Raw genomic sequence first — 18,311 nt, 5'->3', positions numbered from 1 at the left:
CAAAAGGATTTCTTCTTTATTTCATTACTGTTACGTCTCTGGTTAGGCAGGAAATAAAGGCCCAGTGCCTGCATCACCCACACACTGCAGTGGGACAGCTGATATATTCAGCTCCTCAAGAATCTACTTTCTTGCTCTTCCAGGAACAGAACGTAAATCTGAAGGCTGGCAAGCAAAAAACCCAAACAAATCTGGGCAGAACTAGCAAAAATAATCACTAAGAAGACAGGAGAAAATAAGGTTTTGTGGCTGTAAAAAGACATCAGAGAATTCAATGGAAAGAAAGCAGAGGTAGCATTAAAACGTCTCAAGCAGAACCATTTATCTACCATGAAGTGTAGGCAGGTAGGTCCAGGCAGGCTCAAGGTTTGGAATAGACCTCTTTTGTAGGACATTGAGATGTTGATGAGGATGATAGATTGGTACCAAGATAGGGAACTGCTGAACAGGTTAAAAACATTAAATAAAAAGAACTTCAAATATATATTTAAGTCAATCTTGGGTGAATATTTACCGCTGCTCTAAAACACATCTTCCTGCTATTGTTTGTATCACACGGTCTCAACAGCTGCTCTTGACACAGTTCCTGTCCCATGGAGATACAAGTAGATTATTTGCACAGCTACTGTTTTATCTGAAGAAATATCTCTCGGCATCAAACTCATCATTAAGAGACAGGATTCTTTTATTTTCCCATAGAAAAGAAGTATTAGCACCACTGTTAGCTATGTAAAAGCAGAATCCTAGATGTGGTGAGCTGGGAGAGACCCTCTGGAGGTCATTTACTCCTCCCACACAAAGCCAATTGCCACCAGTCCTTGTTCAGGTTAGCAAAGACCTGAAAATAGTCCATGATGGAGATTCCATCAGCATTCTAGGTGACTTTTCCTAGTGTTGTACTACCCTTATGGTCAAAGAAAGCCGATTGCCTTCATACATTTCTCAAGCTGCTACAACTCAGGAGGACAAACCTTCTTACGCATCTTTGCCTTCTTTTTAATCTTCCAGAATTTCAATGGGCTTCATTTTCAATGGACATTTATGCTGCAGGAGAATAAACTTCACTGTTGAATCACAGTCATGACTACTTGTGGTATGGAGAGGTTCCTAAGTCACTGAGAAAACAAAACTATTGTCCTAAAAAGGCACAGCATATAAACAAAGCTGGACCTTGAGACTTCAGTGTCTGAGTTACTAATTTCAGACAAGATGCGTTAATACCAGTTAAAATGCCAGTAGAAAATGGACATTAGAACCATTTGTGAGAAATATTTGGTGGTTACATGCCTTTTGCATACATTTTCCAAGTATTAACTGAGATTCCAGCAGTCATTCGACTGCTCTGACTCAGTATATGGAGATGTAGGTATAAAAAGGTTAAATGACGTGCGTGGCATCAGGCAGTGACAGGTAGCAGTGATTGATTGGAGCACAGTCTTTTCAGTGGAGTGGCCCTGATCCCTTTTATTTGGGTTCAGCAGCATAATATTCAGCCCAGAAACTGGTTTGGTGATCCTTAATGTTTTCATGAAATTCAATTTCAGCTTGGCTTCCTGTTGATTGCCAGAAGAACTGTTGTTTCCCACGAAATACCATTGTCTTCATGGTGCTTACGTCGCGGATCTGGGTGAGGAAAGACCAAACCGTTATATCACAGCAGCCTACATCTCAAGTACCCACAAAATACCGGGGTCTTGCCAATTGGTTACTCAGGAGAAAAGCTGCCCTATTCAAATGTTAGAGCAAAATATGGTAGTCTTCTGTATTGCTCACATCTACATTTACACAACAGTCTGACCCTCCTGGACTTTGATCTCTTGATCTCCTGAACTGCTCTCTAATGAGCAGTTGGGTCCTCGCCCATCTAAACCACCTCCTATAAGTTTCCAACTCACCAGGATGTAATTAAAGTGTGTTTGGTTGCTCTCATGGCTCGGGTCAACATACAGGCCTCGGATAGCTATGTGATGCTGAGGAGCCACATTGATGAAGGTCCGACACACCACTTCTTGTTTTTGACCAGGTGATTGAGTAGGATTCACTATTTCACCATGGGGACCAAACAGCTGCTTGTCACATTCTGAGAAGGAGCAGAAGAGAAAATGATTTAGTGGAAGTGTCCAGTATCTCCAGGAAGAAGATGTTTAAATTAAAGGCAGGTGGAAAACATTCTCTAAGGATTTTCATCTGGGAACCTCCAAGTATCAGCAAACACGTGCAGGGAGCTTGCCTTTAAAACAGAAAGGTAGTCCATAAACAATATCCATTCCAGCATTCCTTGAAAAGGAGCTTATTAGCTCTTAGAGATGGAGCAAGGCTTTAATAGACTTCCATAGACAGACAAGACCTGTGGAACTCTGCAGACCTCATCACGGGTCCCTTAAATCTAAAGCAATAGTGAAGCTTCCTTGGTATTACCTTGGTAATACTTTTTGGTTCCATTCCTGCTGTTGTATTGAAGAACAACCCCATTTCCTGGCAGCAAAACACGCTGTTTCACAATCAATGTATTTGTTCTGGATTTTATCAGAGACAAAGTAAGCTTCCTGCAGCCCGTCCGCCACATCATTCGTCCTGAAAACAGCAAGACCTCACCTGGAATGGATGAGCACAGGGATTAGAAACACTTCAGAAACACTATAACACTAGAAACAGGTCAGTCTCCCATATTACATGGGCCAGAAATCAAGTAATTTCTGTGTCTTGTCCCTATCTTATCAAAATATTTCATAAAATGGTTAACTAATCTATCTGTACTGATTCCAACAAGAGGGTACGTCGCAGAGTTTATAACAGGCCAAAGGAGGAAGTTTCTTTAACCCGATAAGGTCCTTTAATCCTACATATACCAACAAAACAAATAAGATCATGTAGGGAGAGGAAAGATATCATCTTAAGTTAATCTCATCTGGCAAAGACTTTGTGAAACTGAAAAAACTTATAAAATGGTTTTAGAGATTATGCAGGCTCCATCCAAGACAGCAAGAACCACTCAGGGAACCAAAAGCATGCAGGAAAATGAGGTGCACATTTCCCAACAGTCCAGGTTAGTTCCCACTTAGCCCTGGGCAGTACCTGCACTGCAATTGAGGGAGCTCTCCAGAACATTGATTGTGATCTCCTCTCCTAGAGGACGTCCGATAGCAATAGTGCAGTCACTGCTCTCTACACCTGTCATGTTGATGACCCCACTGGTATTAAGAAAGAGCTTTCCAGAGACAGATGAGAAACACATCCAGCTGTTAAAATACTGCACTCATTCCTCTCATGGCACCGTGAACAGATGAGGTGTATTCTGCACAGGAAGAGTCTGTTGCTGCCCCAAAGAGTCCCATGTCATAAGAGCCTTGTGAAGCCAATGGAAGGCAGTCATTGTTCCTGGCTTAGACAGCATGGAGAGCTCATGGCATGCTGTCCCCTCTAAGCAGAAGCATTCCCTTCTGTGCTCTTGTGTCTGTATGCCCATCGGATCACTGGAACCCCATCACACACAGTTAGTGCCCATCTGTACCTTATGGGTAGTTTGCTCCTCACCTTCACTGATCTCCTTCATCTGTTCCTGAGGGACAGCTGGCAGAGCAGATGAAGGAAGAATCAGGCCTTTGTATCTTGCCACTTCAGCATTTGCAGTAGTCATCAGATGCATGGCTGGTGTCACTGCCTGCAGTTCTGCTCCATGCAGATTTGTGCCCACCCCCTGCTCAGGACAGGGCCCTGCAGAGCAGCCACGCAGCACAATGGCCTTGGGGAAGCGCCTGCAGAAGATGGGGTTCACGTGCTTATGAGTCAGTCGGTTGAGGCAGAAATCGTGCCGTGTCTGAACACCATTCCCACATGAGGCTGAACACTGCAGAGTAAGAAATCCACAGGTCTTTATGCACGCATTCCAGCTAGTATTCAGAAATAAATAACACTGACTTGCTCAAGCACGATCCAGAATTCTGATCTTTTGCTCACTGATGCTGTTCTACCACTTGACTTTTCAGTTCCTTAGTTTCTTCATCTGTAAGATGGAAATAATGAAGCTGGCCCAACCTCCCAATTGACCCTCTAAGTTATATCCCTGATCTGCAGAAAAGCTCCCCCCAAAAAATCCAAGATCTGCATTTGAGAAGGAAAAATGCATGAGGTCATTATTACACAGCTGGATAAATGTGATACCTCCGTCCATTCACTGAAGCTCCATTCATAAGAACACATTCGGGTGACACAGGGAATGGTGGTAAGGGGCTTCTCTGACACAGGACATGAATGTTGCTCCAGCAAAACCTCTTTGCCTTGCTGAATCTGCACACAAGTGACCAGCTGAACAGATAAGCCAAGCCCACAGCTGGAGGAACAGGGGCCACCTGGGGTTACCTTCCATCTGACAAAGGACAAGGAGGGGAAAAATCAAGTTAAGGATGAAACCCTACCCTCTGCTGGTTCTCACCACAGAGAAAGTAATGCAGCTCCCTCGTCCTTCTCTCCTTTCTGCTTCTCAGCAGCTTTCTTCACCCTTCCACCTCACACATTTGCTGCCTAAGTATTTACAAGGCAGCCTCTGAAACAAGGTTAAGAATAGGTTTGGTGTTGGGTGCAAAGGAAGGGCATTTTACAGGGAACCCACAGACTCCAAATATACATTGAGTCTCACTGCACGTCCATTACAGTTTCCCCCAGGGTGACATACACAGGCTTAACAACAAAAATAATCATATCTTCCTCCAAAATGCACACCACTCTGAACAGCCAGATCAGAAACCAACTCAGGGTTAGCTCATCCTGGGAGTGGCATCCTGTAGCATGCAAAACCCATAAAACTCAGATACCAGTAGCTTCCAGTCCCCATTTTACAATCCTAAGCCACAGCCCAGATCACACCACACACATTTACAGACAATTGCTCATGTGGCCCATGTGACCATTTTGACCTTGGGGGGCACGGCTCCAAGTTACACATCTCCTGCTCCTCTGGACGAGGCAAACCATCACACTGGGTGTCCGCAACAATCTCTTCTTCCTTCTCTCTGGTTTCCCTTGCACAGTATAGGATCTTCTGCATCACACCTCCTCCACAGCTTACACTGCATGAGCCCATTTTGTAATGCCACCTGGGAATAACAGCCACCAGTGAGCGTCTCCGACTCTCACCCATCTTCCCTGGAATTTGAATCCAATTCTATCAAAGTACACCTGGAATTCTGTTAATGCACACATACACATTTGCTGATATCTGAGTGCTACCATTCACATCACTGACTGCAGTCTGCATTGCTGTAGTCCCTAAGAGAAGTGCAGTGTCGCCAGGTAACTGCTTTACCTTGGTGGGCAGGGACTAAGATTGCAGTCTTCCAACCTGCTCTCCGGCTTTGCCACTGGATGACAGTTTTCTTCTTGGGTTTTTTCTTTGGTGTCAAAAGCCACACATACGTACTGTATCTGAGTCTTACCTGGAAAGAGGGGAAAAGAAAAACCACCCCTACTGCATGACATACATGCTCACACCTACAGCAAGGTAATGTTTACTTGCAGCACTGAAGGATCTCACCTGTACCACAGGACACTGAACACTCTCCAGCTAGAGGGCTCCAGACATAAACACTCTGATTTTCCAGTTGGATATGGCCAGGTGACTCTGGAGTCTGAAGCAAGCCTGTGTCTTCCTCCTCAGAACAGAGCAAAAAGAACCAGTCTGACATTGACCCCTGTTCTCCCAGAGGTCCTGATCTAATGAAGGCAGGGGATGCCTCCAGATCAAATTCACAGTGTATTAAAAGGCAACATATTTAAGCACTTTTTCTGTGTTTTCAGACCATACAAGTTTAAACACCAAGAATAGCTAAAGACACCCAACAGCCCAAAGCCAACCTACTTCACACTACCTGAGGCTGAATGGAGATACCTGAGACTGAAGAGAGATGCCTAAAGCAGTCTCTTCCCCTATGTAAGTGTAAACCTGGCAGTGGCTCTCCACAATGGATTTGGTGCTGAGAAGCCCTCTTCCCTATTGGCAATCTTCCCTCCCACATCAGAACCTCCCTGTTTGACAGTGATGTATTTATCAGTGCAACAAAGGTTATTTGAGTTTCTGAGTTTATTTATTTATTTATTTATTTTGGGCTCTGAGGAGAAACAAAGATGGAATGTAGTCCACAGCTGCCATAAACAAGTCACTGCTAGTAACTATTGAATCCAGCAACATAAATTAAGAGGGACAGAGCTTTCTAAAGTCACAGAATTAACCTTTAATTGGACAAATGTCCATTGTGTAAACCACCCTCCCAGACTCCACTGATAAAATAGTTCCTTCTAACTGATAGCCTCGTGTTGATCACAAGTGCAAAGCTCTCGGGTCACCTGAATGCCAAGCTAATAAACTCACTTTGTCCCATCCCAAAGGGCAGACATTAACTATACACGGCACAGTGGTGAGTGGTTTTTCTTGTGCAGAACATAAGCTGTCATCCACAACAGTCTCCAATTCATTATGAAACAGAACACAGGTCAAATTCTGCTGGGCAACACCACTTCCACAGACAGCAGAACATTCATCCGTCTGAGATACCTTCCACCTAAATGGGAAGTAATTGTATCAACTTATTTCTCATCCGAATCATAGAGGTTTATTACTTATGACATCTGTTGCTGAAATGGGTCGAACAAAGTATCCAGCTTCTGTATTTCAACAGCCTATTCTGGATGTGACAGAGAATGGCTGCTGGGAATTTAAGTCCTTGCACAGTGAGAATTCAGCTTAGCTTCCAGGAACACTGACCTGTACGGGCATGGTTCCATGGCACAGGGTTCGAACCCTGGAAGGGGTTGTAGGAGTTCCAAACACAACCGATTTTCTGTTATTTCATTCTTCTTCTGATCAAAGCACACGTGGTTCACCCGTCGTGTACCTTGGATGTGAAAGAAAAAGGAAGGGAATTTATAAACAATGCAAACAGTTCACCTCTGTTCTATGAAGATCCTGTAGTTTAACCAAATTATCTGTGTAAGAAAAAAATGGTATATTTGAGAAGCAGACTTCCTATTCAACTCATATTTCTGATGTGACTTTTCCTCAAGAATCTTCAAGTGATTTTCCAAGACAGCCATCCCAGAAGATGAGAAGTTTGATGGATAATCCACCATCAAGATTGAAAGATTGCTTACACTGGCCATTTGCAAGAACAAGGTTATCAATCATAATTTGGTCCAATTACTTCTAACGATCTTGATGTCTGATTGATGAAGGAAAGGTTGCTGGAAAGAAGCCCTAGCAGTCAGTCATCGGACTTCCTGTAGAAATAATCATGATCCTAATGTTTATTGATGAGGAGGGCCTGAATTCAGCTTTCAGCTCTCAAGACACAATTTTCTCTTGGATTCTCAATGTTTTCTGCTCTTTAAAGTCTCATTACATTAGCTGGGAGGGCTTTATAGCATTTTGATTTCTCTAACTCAGGGTTTCAGCAGTCACTTCACCTACAGGATCTACTGCAGAATAAGCAGTCCAAGCATAATTAGTCTTAAAGCATGACTTCTTTAAGTGGTGATTAAAGTATTTACTGACTTCTTGTCATAAATGTCTTTGAGAAACTTGCCAGTTTCACTCGTACTGTCTGGTAAACAAGATGTCAACCCATCTACCAGAGTTCTGTCACAATCTGCATTATGATTTCTACAGGGAGACAGAAAGGATTAGCCATGACACAGGAATAGAATTCTAAGAAGGAAGCTGCATAATTAGCTCTGAGGTTTTAACTAGACACCAGATACCATTGTGGTCTCAGATGTTTGATGTTCAACCAACTTCAAATTACAGCCTGAAGTAACTTTGAAAAATCTGAGAACATTATTTAGTCTAAAAACCAGAAGGTAGGCCAAAACCTATCTAAAAATCCTCTCCTGAATCAAGCATTTCCAATAACATTTGGATGATTCAGCTCATTTGCCAATCTGTTCATTTAATTCAGATCCTGTACCACTCTTTTCCTCTATTTGCTTTAGCACTGGCAGCTGTAGTTCGCTGTCAGTTATTTGCTCTACATTTAATTCCAGACATTTAATAACTTCTAAGTAAGTATCTAACACTGATAAGTCACATCCATTTCTGAAGAACTGGGTGAATATCAGCCAGCCAAATTAAAAGCCTATTCTGACCTTCATAAGAAGTAAAGTTTCCTGCCTCACCTCCTCCACAGGTCACTGAACATGGTCCCTGCTGAGGAATCCACCTATACGTCAGATTCTCTTTTGGCACAAAGTAGCTGAAGGTGATGTCTGGGTTGGTGGCATCGCCATATTCTTTTGCATACCGTCTATAAACCTTATGAAAGAAAAGGTGGTGGTCAATACACAAATCAACTCACAATCATTTCTCGGGAGAGACATGAGAGAGGATAGTCCTTCATTCTTATCCAATCCTGAGCCTCAGTGCTACAACAATCAGTTCTCCCCACGTACAGTTAGAGTGAGTTCTGTGCAGTAGGCAGTGGAAAAAAAAAACAGATTAAGCCAAGCAAGGCAGCACGCCCTCAGCATTACCCAGGTAAACGACCCATTGCTCTTACTGAACACCAACTCCAGCAGTCTCGGGCACAAAGCCCACTGCATCTCAGCTGTCTGCACTCAACAGAGCCACACTAACTCAGTCTGGCCAGTTCTGACCAGCCCCTTTCCAACTCCGGTGTTTATTTACCTGTATTTCAATTTCTTCTTGGGTTGGCCCATCCACATGGATTTCCTCCAGGCTTGGCAGGTTGTCCTTGGTGAGAAACACTTTGTATTCAATCTGTCTGTCCTCCAGAACTGAGGGATAGGTGACATTCAATGAGTTTTTTCCCCTTCCAGCAACCACATATTCACCTTTAACCTTCACAGCTAGAAGAACAAAAGTTGCAGTGAGGTTAAGCGATATGGTGCAGACAGAACCCCTCTACAGACTGCCCATTTGCTAGAAACCAGTCTGATTTAAATCAGATATCCCAAAGAGTACGGCTTCCATCAGGTGCCAAAAGAGAGCATCTCACAAACAAACTAAGTGCATAATCCAGAACTTCCCTTGCAGACTTTGTCTGCTTGTTTTCACAAACTCGTTTGAGCTTTGCCTGCACTCCCACCTCTCAGTTTCATTCAACTCACCCAAGTGTGTGAAGAGCGGTCTCTGATTGATAACATGGACTGAGGTGGCATTATAAGGCAGGGACAAAAATGTAACATACTCTGAAAAGGTGGAAAGAAAGAATATATGGTCATGTTCCCCTCCTGTACCAGCGTTGCCTTATTAGCAAAATGTTTCTTGAACAATAAGCCTTGTAGGCAGCAACAGGACTCACTGCAAGTAGGGGTTACGTAGGCAATGTTCATTAAATAAAGATACAACAGCAAAGAGCAGCAGGCTTAAATTCACACTGACCTTAGCTCTATCAGTTTGAACACAACAGTAATGATGGAAAGAGACAACATAACAACTGAATTCTCTGTTCTTTTCTCAGCTTTCTTTTGTTCTTTCTATGTTTTCTGCTACAAGGTATGTGTGATACTAAAAGAGCCAAACCCATTCTCTAATGGATGTTTATGCTCTCAGGCAGCGCCTGATAGAGCTCTCAGATCCCATAAATGTTCAGGACTAACAAATGGCTACATTTCTTGTCTCTATCCACTGTGAAAAGAAGTCACCATGCCCACACAACGGTTACACCACTGTTACAGACCTCAGCTGCTTTCTCTGTTGGCTATCCAAACTCCATCACCATATGTTCCATAAAATAAGTGTAAGCAAAACAGAAAAGAGAGATCACAAAGAAGTTTAAGAGCACCTAATATGCTCTACATCTCCTACAAGTAGCACTGAGGCTGAGGACCACACACCTTTAGCTTTTCCTTCTGTGTAAGATCCACTCACTTCCATGCAGGTGGTATTATCACCCCCACAGACCTTGCAAGAGTCCATTGCCTTCTTGGAGCCCATCTGACCATCACACCCGAATGCCTAAGCAAAAAAGAATGTCTGTCAAAACTGGCTTAATTCTGAGAAGAAAGCAAGCAAATGAAAGCAACGTTACCTGAATTCCTCAAACTTTCTTTCTTATCTGTGATTTGAATTTAAGAAGACAACACAGGCAAAGTTACTTTTACACATAAGTCTGAGTTTGTACAGCCACATACAAAACCAGGGATTGGAAAGTCTTAGCTAAGAGCACAGGAAAGTTTCATTAATTGTGTGACATCTTCTTTCCCATAAGAAGCAGCCCAGAAAGATTTCTCCTGAGATCTAAACCCCCCAAATCCACACCCAGCTCACATGCTTCAGTCTGGCCCTGAATCCCACAGAGCTCAGAGCAGAGATTCTATCCTCATTCCCATGAACAAGAGAAATTCACACAAAGCTGCAGGAGGATCTCAGCAGGCTTAGCAGCAAAACACGTGCAGCCGCTGAATTTATGCTTGAGGCTTTGGATGCTGCACATATTTATCACTATTGCCAATGAAACAGCAGATATTAGAATAGATTATGCCGATGCCCTCTGCTGTTCATTAGCTGGAAATACATTCCAAAGCATTCTGAGCACCAGGAGAATCTGGGGAGTGGGGTGGAAATTAACAAGTATACCTTAGGAATGTAAAGAAAGAACACACAAAATGACATGTTTATCTTATCATTATCTTATTTTGGAAAGGATTTGGTGTGTTTCTTTCCTTGGATCCTGCTCAGCTGATTCCTTTAGCACAGATTACATCAGTGCTTCACCTGGATTCCTCAGTCACTTACTCTGCAGCTTCCTGCTACACACAGATGGAAAGTCCCATCTTCAGAGTTATCAGGCTCACATCTGGTTCCATCTCTGAAACTGTCCTCACGGCTTACCATGAATTCCTCTGCAATGGCCCTGCACATGTGCTTGCACTGCATGTCCCCTGGAGGAGGCAGACAGGAGGAGCAAGTCATTACTCTCTCAGGAGGACACAACCATCAAAGAGTAAGAAGAAGCTAGGAAGAATCTGTCAAAAAGAGTATCTAATTTTCACCTGGAAACTAAAAGCATCATTAAAATGGCCTTTTGATTCAAAAGTACAGTCAGGCCCATTTATGTTTTACTTCACAAAGAAACCAGGGTTTCTCAGCCTTTTCTTACCTTTGGCAAAGCCAACAGCAGAAGTCCAGTTGTAAAAGGATGGCACTCCTACAGTGAGATACAGTGGCTTTAAATTTGTTGCTGCACACTGTTCAGCCATAAAGTCAAGCTGGGTCATCAGACAGGCCTACATCCCAGAGAGAATTGTATAGATAATGACAAGAGGTTACTGAGCACAGAATCTCAAGTAGCATTTCACCCACTAGCTAGGGGCAGAAAGCAGTGGCTGGTAAGTAAAACAGTAGAATGACTATAAATAAAGAGCACCACTTCAAAGTGAGGCTGTAGGATATGCAAAGAACTGCATTCAGATGATGCTCTTTGCTGCTTATTAAAAATAATAATAATAATAATAATAAATAAAAGATAAGGAAAATGGGACTAATATAAGAACGTCCCTCCAAAGAAGATTAGCATTAAATGAGTCTCTATTTCATCAGTGTCTGTCCTACTATAAGGGTGTAGAGAGAAATGCTTCGTTACATGTGAACAATGCAATTAAATAACACTGTTGTCTTTAGACACAGTGGAACAAATACATCAGGCAGAGGAAGGCAGTATGTCAGATTTTAGTCCTCCTTCCCACAGCTTTCAAAGGGTTCAGCAGCATTAGGAGAAAAGCTCAGAAGGTGCAATCAGCTGCCAAACCTGAGTATTGCACATCTCTGCTTGAATGCTGGCACCCTGGCACTCCTTCCCTCCAAAAGCAGGCCTGAAAATGACAGGAAAAGAACTCTTCTACAGCAGCAGGCTCATGCCAAGCAAAGCTCAGACTCCTTGGCTCTGAAAGGGACCTTTGCAAACTGCAGATCCACACCTCTTACCTGGGGTTATTACAGAACCGCTGCCTTATCTGAACTCCACCTCCACAGCTGCGGGAGCAGGAGGACAATGGGCTCCAGCTGGACCACTGGCCATGGACTACAGCCATGGGGTTTAGTTCTTTCAGAGAGCTGCACTGTCCCTTGAAGCACCACTAAGACCAAGAATACACAGAATTGGCAGCAGCACCCCATGAACACAGCAGCTCTGGCATCTACAAGCACGGCATAAATCTCCATCTTTAGGCAAGCTAGTCTGTCACAGAGAATCCCAAGATGAATGAGGTACTTTTTTTCACAAGAGTAGAGTCCCATTCTTAATTATAGTCTAACATGAGGTCGGACTTATCTAAATAAATAAATAAATAAATAAATAAATAAATAAAAAGCTGATATATCATTTCAAGTAGAAAGCAAAGCTTCCTGGCCAAGAGACAGCAAACCCTGCAGCACCCACATCCAGTTCTGATTATTCAAGCATCAGCAGCCTCCTTACCTTATTGATGCCACACTCAGTACCGTCCAAGAGGGGAACAAGAAGCCGAGTACAGCTGGTTTTGTCTCCTGGTTGTACATGGCATGAGAGAACCTTACATATATCCTGGTGTGACAAGAGAAATAAGGAGGTCAAAGAGGAAACTCATCAACATCGCAGCCCCAAAAGCTGCTCAGTGTATGTCCCAGATGTTTGGTTACCCCACTGGTATCCAAAAATGCAAGCAGGTTCCTTGATTTCACTTGCTATTAGGGAAAAGTTGTGGGTGCATCAAATGACCAGCAATACCAGCTGTAATGCTAGAAGAGGATCAACTAAAGCAGTTAAAATTTCACGCAGATTAGAAATCAGTGCTTCCTCATTAACAAAACGTGTCCAGATGGCAGCTATTAGCCATGCTGCATTTCTCAGCCATGTAGACTTGCACAACTGCAGGGAAGCTGAAGAGATCCAACAAACAAGAGCTACTCAAGATAGGACCCAAAGCTGGGATCCCTAAAAACCCAAGTAACACAGCACTAGCACTACCAAACCCAGTGTGGACAGAAGGTTCTGGGCACTGCGTAAACCTGAAAGGAGCCTTATGTAGACAATGGCAATGATAGAGAGAAGAAAAGCATTTTAGAAACCTTTTAAGGTTTGCTCTTTGCCAAAACGATCTGTGGCAGAAAAGTACCTTCAATCCCTTCATAATAACATCCCTAGCTCCCTTCTCCTGAATTCTAGCTCCCAGAACATTTCACTGCTACCCCCAACAAGACACGCAGAAACTTTCTACCTACAACATTGCTGTCAGCGAAGGTGCACGCGGTTGCAACACTCCCAAAGGCTATTTTACATTGCTCATCTGCTCCATAGTACAAGCCAGGCTTCCATCCAGGGATGCTGCCGTCCATGTCCGGCAGGTCATTTAAGCAGTTTGTTTGGCCTGTGCTGATACAGACATAAAAAATATCACTTTCCCAGCTGTGCATAGTAAGGACAATGACATGTTTGCAAACTTCTGCTGAGTTTCATTCTGGGAGTTGGCTGTTGCTTTCCCAGACAACACATGCTTACTGTGGGCTGTGATAGATTTAGCTGCAGCAGCTGCCTGGAGATGCTCTCAGTTCCCCACTGCTGAAGTTAAAACAAAAATCCATGCTTGTTCAACCAGACAGCTCACAGCCCACAGTGTATGCTTAAACCTAGATTTTCTGACATGTTAAATAACATTTCCAAGCTGAAAAAGTGTCTGAGGAGTTCAAGACAGCCCAGGTCTGTTAGTCACTAACCAAAGTAATTTCCAGGTACTTGAATCAAAGACTGGGTTTAACTTCAGCAACAACCTCAAGTGATAAGAAACAAACAAATGAGTACATCACAGTTACTCATTTTCTAAGAAAGTTCTGTTTTATTCCTTGTCCTTCCCTGCTCTTTCCTAAGCTGGCAGCACAGGGAAGTGCCCCCATACATGCACACAAAACTCAACCATTCCCTTACCTGACAAAGGCCAGGAATTCTTCTCGGCTACACTGTGACCAGATGAGGTCAACACTGTTGTGGTTTCCTGCTGAACCCATGATGTAACCTCTGCTGCTGCACTGATTCCCTTCACCATCATGGGGGATGCCAAGACTGTAACAGAAAGAACACTGTGCCCTGAGAAGGAACCCAGAGATTTCATGCTCCCATAGCACCTCTGTTAACAAACTATCTAAGCAAGGGCCAAGCTCCCTCTGCAGAGCCTTTTCTTCTACAGTTGTCATGAAAGCTTGTAGTTGTCCCAGAACTTGCAGAAATGCAAGGAACTCTTAATGAGAGTTTTAAATAATCTACAAGAAACCCAATGTTATGATAAGAGATCCTTGTCTTTCTCTTGAATCCTTTAAAATAGAGAGTGTTTTCCTCTGAATAAAACACACTGTGCTGCTCTGGAGTTTTCCTACTGACCTGTGCCCAATCTCGTGGGCTATGGTGACTCCCAAGTCAAAGCCAGTGTCCTGGGTAATAACACAGCTCCAGGAGGAGGAGCAGACCCCACCTAACTGAGTCACTCCACGTAGCTCCTTGTTCCCATCAGGTAACTCCAGATCAAACCTAAAGTAAGGGAGACACATCCAGAAGTAAAAGCAAAGAACCACTGCAACTAATAAAGTCAAGACTAGATATATAATACCAACTTATTTGCACTTTTCTGACCTAACTTTACTGCTAGCTAGCATTTCTTCTGGGAATACAGAACTCCCTTGGGCAGGATGGTAGGAGTCCCATGAATGCTAAACTACACTAAGGACAGGAGAATCAACCCCAAACAGAAGAACTGACTCATTTTCAAAGGCTCTGTGCAAATCAGTGTCACTGTGCTGGTGACTGGACAGCAGTTGCCTGACTTCCAGCCTCTAAGAGGGTATGAGAATTACAGTACCTGGTCACATACAGGACGATGTCGGCATGCTGGGGATCAGAGTCATTCTGGGGGTTGACCTTCTTGCTCCACTCACAAACACTGATCAGCGAGGAGGTGATGTTTGTTGTGATATTCACATTAATCTACAGGTAAAGCATATGTTTGCACATTGCATACAGGCTTAGCAACCCACCCCAGACAATGCTAGGACAGAATCCTCCCTGCTTACCTCCGGCTCCTTCAAAACGAGCATTTGCATCAAATGAACCCTTAAATGAGCACCCAGTGAGGCATCTCGCAGCAGTTCTGCCCCCTGTCAAGTGATAGAAAGGATTCCATCAAATAGTCACCTCAGCGACTCTCAGTATCTGCTCCCATTTACAGGAGTTTACTCACTAAAAAGGTAACACATCTGGTAAATATAAGGACAAAAACAAAATCACCAGGATGTGACGTGTATAAACTCTTGCCTGATATTACATATGGAATTAGATTAGTAATGGAATGAAGATCTTCTAACATTCACTTTTACTCATGCTGCTCCTTCTATAAAGGTAAGCTTGCTGTACAGTCCAAAAGAGACACAGAGGAACACCCTACAAGTAAGCAGTGCCCTGATAGGAGCAGAGAACTGCAAAGACCTCTGAAGGAACACTCACAGAACTGAATCTGTTAGCAACACTGGGAGAGCTCACAGCAATCCAAACAGAAAGCTACACTCACAATGTTCAGGTTGGCAAGAATATATCGCTCTGTGTCCTCTTGGTGGTACATGTAAACATCAGGACCTGCTACAACCATCAGCTCCAGATGTTTGACAGTTCCATCAGCCCTCTTTTGTAGGCGAGAAGCAAAGTGCCCTGCAGAACAACAGAAAGAGACACAGAGTTTAAAATGCCAGGCAGCATAGAAGATTCTATAAGTCCATTCTCTTTTCCTGAAAGACTAAAATACTTCTGCTAGAAAACCATTTCTGTGGTTACTTGCCTAAGTTTCCCATTTCAGATGGTTTCTTTCCCCTGTCTTCATCCTTGATAACAAGTTTGTATTATCAAAATAATAAACACCTAATGGAAAATGCACACTATTTACAACTCAGCAAGGTGAGTAACACACATCAAGTACAATCATATACTTGCAGATGCAAACCTTCTTCTTTCTCCTCACTTAAACAACCACACTACCAGAAGACAGTTTGTCAAAGCAGAACCACCCAGAGCTTTCTCTCCATACATCTTACCTCTTGCTTTTTTTGCCCCTATTGCAGCTTGTCTGAAGAGAATGTGGGGTCTGGAGAAGCCAAGATCCTTCAGCAGGGCCGTATCTTTTCTTCTGACAGGCCTGATGTGAATCTTTTCTTCATCTGTAACAATGACTCCTTGCTAGAGGAGATGAAATTCCACCTCTGAGTTATTGCAAACACTTGCTACAATGGAGAACCGTGTGCCATATCCTTCCTGTTTCTTCTTAGTAACACTCAGACTTATTAAATGGATGGTTCGCACGTGTTTGGGGTTTCAAGCTGCAAGCCTGAAAAGGCTGTAAACGCTGGCAGAAAAGCTGATAAGTTCAGTGCATACTCACCAGCTGCCCTTCACAGTAAGTGACTCTACACTCAGCCCCAGGAGGTGCCAACAGATTTCCACCTGCAAAGCAGTTGCCTGAGAATCGCTTTATTAAGCTAAAGGAAGAGTTCACCACTTGGCTGATCACAAAGGAAGAGGAAAGGAGGGTATGGTCCTCTAGAAATTCGAAGGTGAACACTTCTCCCCAAGCCTTAATGGAGCAGTGCTGGATCTGACACATCAGCCCAGTCTGCTCTTCTTTACAAGGGCAATCTGGCTGAGCAACAACAAACTCAGGTACTGAAAGACACAAAACAAACAAACAAACAAAAAGAACAAGGGAAATAGTTATGAAAAATAACAATACATGGAAAAGAAATGTAATGATCTGCCTTCTTAGGAAAAATTATTCTCTGAATGACAGCTATGGCCTCATTTTGTCAATAGGCAAAGAACTTCATCTATTCCAATGTGAGTACTCAGACTGGGAACAGACAATAGCTCTGGAACTGGCTCCTGAATGACCTGTGCTTCTCTCCCTCGTCAATGAGAACAGTTCATTTGGCAAAGGCTGAGATAGATTTGCTCCCTCAGACGTTAAATATTACTGAGAATTACCATAACCCGAACAGAGGTGCTGGGAACAGCAGTAGGTGAACTCACAAAGTGACAGCATCCTTGCTTTAAGAATGTGACAGTTCAAAATGTACCTTTATGCTGAACTATCCAGAACAATCCAGACCTAGAACGTTCCACCTGTGCATTTCAAAACGTTAACAAGTGCACTTAAAGCTGTTCTCAGTCTATGCCTTCCCATTCAGATGACTTAGATCTGTTAACCTTGTCGAAAAATACTGGTACAGAAAATAAGGACCACGGATGGAAAAGATTTATCACAGCTCCTTAAGCAGATTTTAAACACTGGCCCAGTTCTTCAATTGCTTACACACTGAGACATGGATTACCTCACCGAGCAACGCAACTCAGAAATGCTAAATACTTGTCAGAGCAGGGTTAGTTAATAAGTGTTCTTAGCGTTATCAAATGTACGGGATTAGGAATAAACTGACAAATGTGTTCCAAAATCAAGAAGGAAAGAGCTCTGCATACCATCAGACGCTGAGCTGGTTCCAAAATAAGAGAAAACATCGTCTGCATCCAAAGCTCTGAGAAACCTCTGCAAGAAGAAGGATAGCTTTACGTTTTTTAGGGAAAACAAATGGACACAAAGTTATTATTTAACCGAAACGAACCTGGAAGGGACGTCAGCAAACAATTTAACAAGTATGGATGCCAAGGTCTAATGGTTTTATTTTGCACTAAGCGTACGCTGCACAACGGCCACCCGGAGGAAATAGCTTTATCTTCTTGATTAGTGAAGTCTGATACATCTTGGCTTAGAACACGGTGTGTTTTCTCTTCTTTTTTTCCTAGAAATAAAACAAGGCTTCCTGGAAACGGAGCTTTCTGGAGGTCAGGCTTACCTCTTGGAGGATGGAGGGCCAGCAAAACCCCAGAGGGAACATTATGAGTACTCGGATGGTCAGACTGATGATCATGCTGGAGGGACTGCAAGCAGTGCTGCAGAGCAATCTCTGGCCCAGGGGTGATTAAAATGCTTGGTCTGAGGCATCACGTGGAACGGAAGCAAAGCATGCAGAGTTTAAATAAACAGGAGAGATGATCGACTGCAGAGGGGGACAGTCGAGGGGGAATTGAACTGCTGTGGGAGGATTTACAGGAACAGCTGGAGAGGGAGAGCTTTTTGCACAACATTTGCAACTTCATTACAGCCAAGGAGCGCAGCGAAGAGAAGCAGCTTCGGGCCAACTACAGCAGCCAAATAAACAAGGAGTAATTTGTGCGGGGTAAGGGCTCTGATTTGTTGAACTCCGCGTTCCTGCTCGCCAAACCTCAGCACAGACTGAGCAC

The 18,311-nt window shown here is 43.3% G+C and overlaps 1 protein-coding gene across 2 annotated transcripts; it reads right to left on the bottom strand.

Annotated features, from left to right (window-relative positions):
• Window positions 1-661: 661 nt before the first annotated feature.
• On the bottom strand, window positions 662-18,260 carry ADAMTS13 (ADAM metallopeptidase with thrombospondin type 1 motif 13). 2 transcript variants are annotated; one of them, XM_015879054.2, is made up of 30 exons: window positions 17,864-18,258; window positions 17,490-17,556; window positions 16,399-16,679; window positions 16,055-16,196; window positions 15,538-15,674; window positions 15,044-15,127; window positions 14,833-14,957; window positions 14,358-14,504; window positions 13,908-14,042; window positions 13,208-13,358; window positions 12,426-12,530; window positions 11,933-12,084; window positions 11,757-11,820; window positions 11,109-11,235; window positions 10,745-10,890; window positions 9,844-9,964; window positions 9,115-9,195; window positions 8,672-8,853; window positions 8,164-8,299; window positions 6,758-6,887; window positions 6,365-6,554; window positions 5,531-5,648; window positions 5,303-5,432; window positions 4,914-5,093; window positions 4,162-4,366; window positions 3,534-3,847; window positions 3,076-3,221; window positions 2,419-2,595; window positions 1,896-2,080; window positions 662-1,623 (listed from the first exon to the last, which is right to left on the bottom strand). In XM_015879054.2, the coding sequence occupies exons 1-30, from the start codon at window positions 17,936-17,938 to the stop codon at window positions 1,465-1,467; spliced, it is 4,392 nt and encodes a 1,463-aa protein (XP_015734540.1). In that variant the 5' UTR covers window positions 17,939-18,258; the 3' UTR covers window positions 662-1,464. The 2 variants fall into 2 exon arrangements, with proteins under 2 accessions (XP_015734540.1, XP_015734539.1); XM_015879053.2 differs by lacking the exons at window positions 662-1,623; window positions 1,896-2,080; window positions 2,419-2,595; window positions 3,076-3,221 and having other exon boundaries at window positions 3,237-3,847; window positions 5,531-5,645; window positions 17,864-18,260.
• Between the last annotated feature and the right edge of the window lie 51 nt (window positions 18,261-18,311).

Source organism: Coturnix japonica, chromosome 17 (assembly GCF_001577835.2).
Source record: "Coturnix japonica isolate 7356 chromosome 17, Coturnix japonica 2.1, whole genome shotgun sequence".
NCBI classification, from domain to species: Eukaryota; Metazoa; Chordata; class Aves; order Galliformes; family Phasianidae; genus Coturnix; species Coturnix japonica.
The sequence above is the reverse complement of the archived record's forward strand: the minus strand, read 5'-3'. Positions and strand labels throughout refer to the sequence as shown.